General features: G+C 36.4%; 1 protein-coding gene across 1 annotated transcript; it reads right to left on the bottom strand.

The window, feature by feature from the left end:
- Positions 1–381: 381 nt before the first annotated feature.
- On the bottom strand, positions 382–1,907 carry LOC105123045 (uncharacterized). The gene has a single exon (XM_011022503.1). It carries the CDS (start codon positions 1,292–1,294, stop codon positions 536–538), a length of 759 nt encoding a protein of 252 aa, XP_011020805.1. The 5' UTR covers positions 1,295–1,907; the 3' UTR covers positions 382–535.
- Positions 1,908–2,169: the final 262 nt, after the last annotated feature.

Here is a 2,169-nt window from a genome sequence, read left to right as displayed (position 1 = left end):
GATGTTATTTGGTAATAAAAAATGGAATGATTGGGGTGCAAAAGAAGTTTTAAAATGAAAATGAAGAGTATATGAATGAGAATGAAAATTAAACTTGTGAGATTAAAAACAAGGAATAAGAATAATTTACTTAATCATGTCATCTGGAAGTCCTCTAATGATTCATTAAATTATGTAATTTATGTATATTGAGGTGCCTCGCTTAATTAAAAAAAAAATTGCGTGGATCAGGCTGGGAGTTGCAAAGGGGCTAAAATAATTAAGAACACCAAATTTTCCTTTACAATACCATATTTATTGTCAGCACTTCTGTTTAAAGCACCAGAGCATTTTTGTTTCCCCTCCTCTCGCCGTTCCTTTTCAATTAAAAGGTAAAAAAAATTAAAAATGAAGAATTCTCTTTATTTATAAACTGTTTGTCAATAGAGATAAATATTTATAAGTACAGATTAATTACAAAGCCCTTCTCCTAAGTTCCAAGTACGCAGATTTATTGTGCCGAAAATAATGACCATAGCGGCAAGGAATACAGTATTTACTCCAACTTTCTGATGGCACTACAGTGTCTGGATCCTAGTAATGATGCCTCACAACAGACTAATAACTGAGCTTGAAGCCACCTTTGCTTATAAACCCTTGCAATGAACTCTTCGACTCTTCTGTTTAGTTCCTCAGGAGGCAATCCACTCTCTTCTTCTTCTACACTTATTTCCTTCTCCTCGTGCCTATCTTCTTTTACTTTAACCTCTTCATGAGCATCCTTCTTTCCTTTGCTGGTTAATTTATTAGCTTCTCCATCCTCTTCTTCCTTCACCGCTACTTCTTTATCTCCTTTGTTGGTTAATTCAGAAACTTCTTCCTTCAGTACTACTTCTTTATCTTGAACATTAGTCTCTTGGTCAACCAAGTTCACCTCCAGTTTACTCTCCTCTGCCTTGTCTTGATGAGCTGACACACCTCTAAGACTCCAGCTCCTCTCTACATATTCATCATAAATTTCGCCCTCTGGAGATGAGTGAGACCCAACAAACCTTGATTCTCCAACAAGAAAGACAACAATGACATTTACCAGTATAAACAAGCACTTGGGGCTAAAGAAGGAGGAAAACTTATTTGGGATGGATAGAGATAGAAATAGCTTCATGGTTGAACATAGGTATGGAAACCAAAGAAGACAGGAAAAAAGCAAACTACACGTCAAGGCAACGAAAGAAAGAAACATGAGATTGTAATAAAACTGAGTCTTCAAACTGCGCATAGCTTGGAGCTTTTTAGCCTTGCTTGCAGTATCCATTGTTGAAAGAGGTATAACAAGAAGTTTAGTGGGGTTTCTTAGTGAGTTTAGAGATTATGATTTTAATGGGGAAAGCTAAGGAGAACTTAGTTAGAAAAGGCTAAGTGAGGACACACATCTGACAGACAATGGTGGAATGGAGACAAGGATTTATAAAGGGAGGGAAAAGGGAAATGATGGAGGATATTTTGGTGGGGATTCAAGAAATCCTACTTTATTGTTGTTTAGGTGTAGAGGAAATTGCTTATTTAAAAAGGCAAGGCGGGTTGAGAATATGTTATAAGCCTCCATCGCTTTCCACTATTTCTGTTAATGGTTTTGAATTCTCCATCTGGAATTTTACTTAATAAATATGTGTTAGCGTCAGCAACCAGTGAAGACCCCTAGTTTCTGGATTCAACAATCCAGTCTGTAAAACCAGACCCGTAGGCATAACATAAACATGAACTAGGACAGGATTAAGTATGCATGTGCATTAATACATTGTTTCAATCTATGTTATTCAGCAGGAAAATAAGAAAGAAAGAAAAAAGGTTACTAGAAAGAAATACAGGTTTAATATTCTTCTTGCTTAAGCTTTTGAACAGAAGAGAACTGTGGTGAAAATGGGCATTTCATTTCTATGCTTTTTGAACATGGTTTTGCGCCTTTTCGTCTATAGTTGAAGCAGATGGCAGCACGTTTGTTGAATGGGGACAATAAAGGAGCTTGTAAAGGAGGTGCAGCGCCCATGAACACTGGTATCAAGGTCATTGTCAAAATACTTAGAAAATTAGGTTGGTAACTTTTTTGCTAGGCAAAGCAAGATTCCTATATGTACAGCCTGCCATGATCACCTCCACAATCTTAGTATCTAAACTAACAATTAAATACAT

This window comes from Populus euphratica, unplaced genomic scaffold (assembly GCF_000495115.2).
Source record: "Populus euphratica unplaced genomic scaffold, PopEup_1.0 scaffold8.1, whole genome shotgun sequence".
Classification (NCBI taxonomy): Eukaryota; Viridiplantae; Streptophyta; class Magnoliopsida; order Malpighiales; family Salicaceae; genus Populus; species Populus euphratica.
This window is presented reverse-complemented; position numbering and strand designations above follow the sequence as displayed.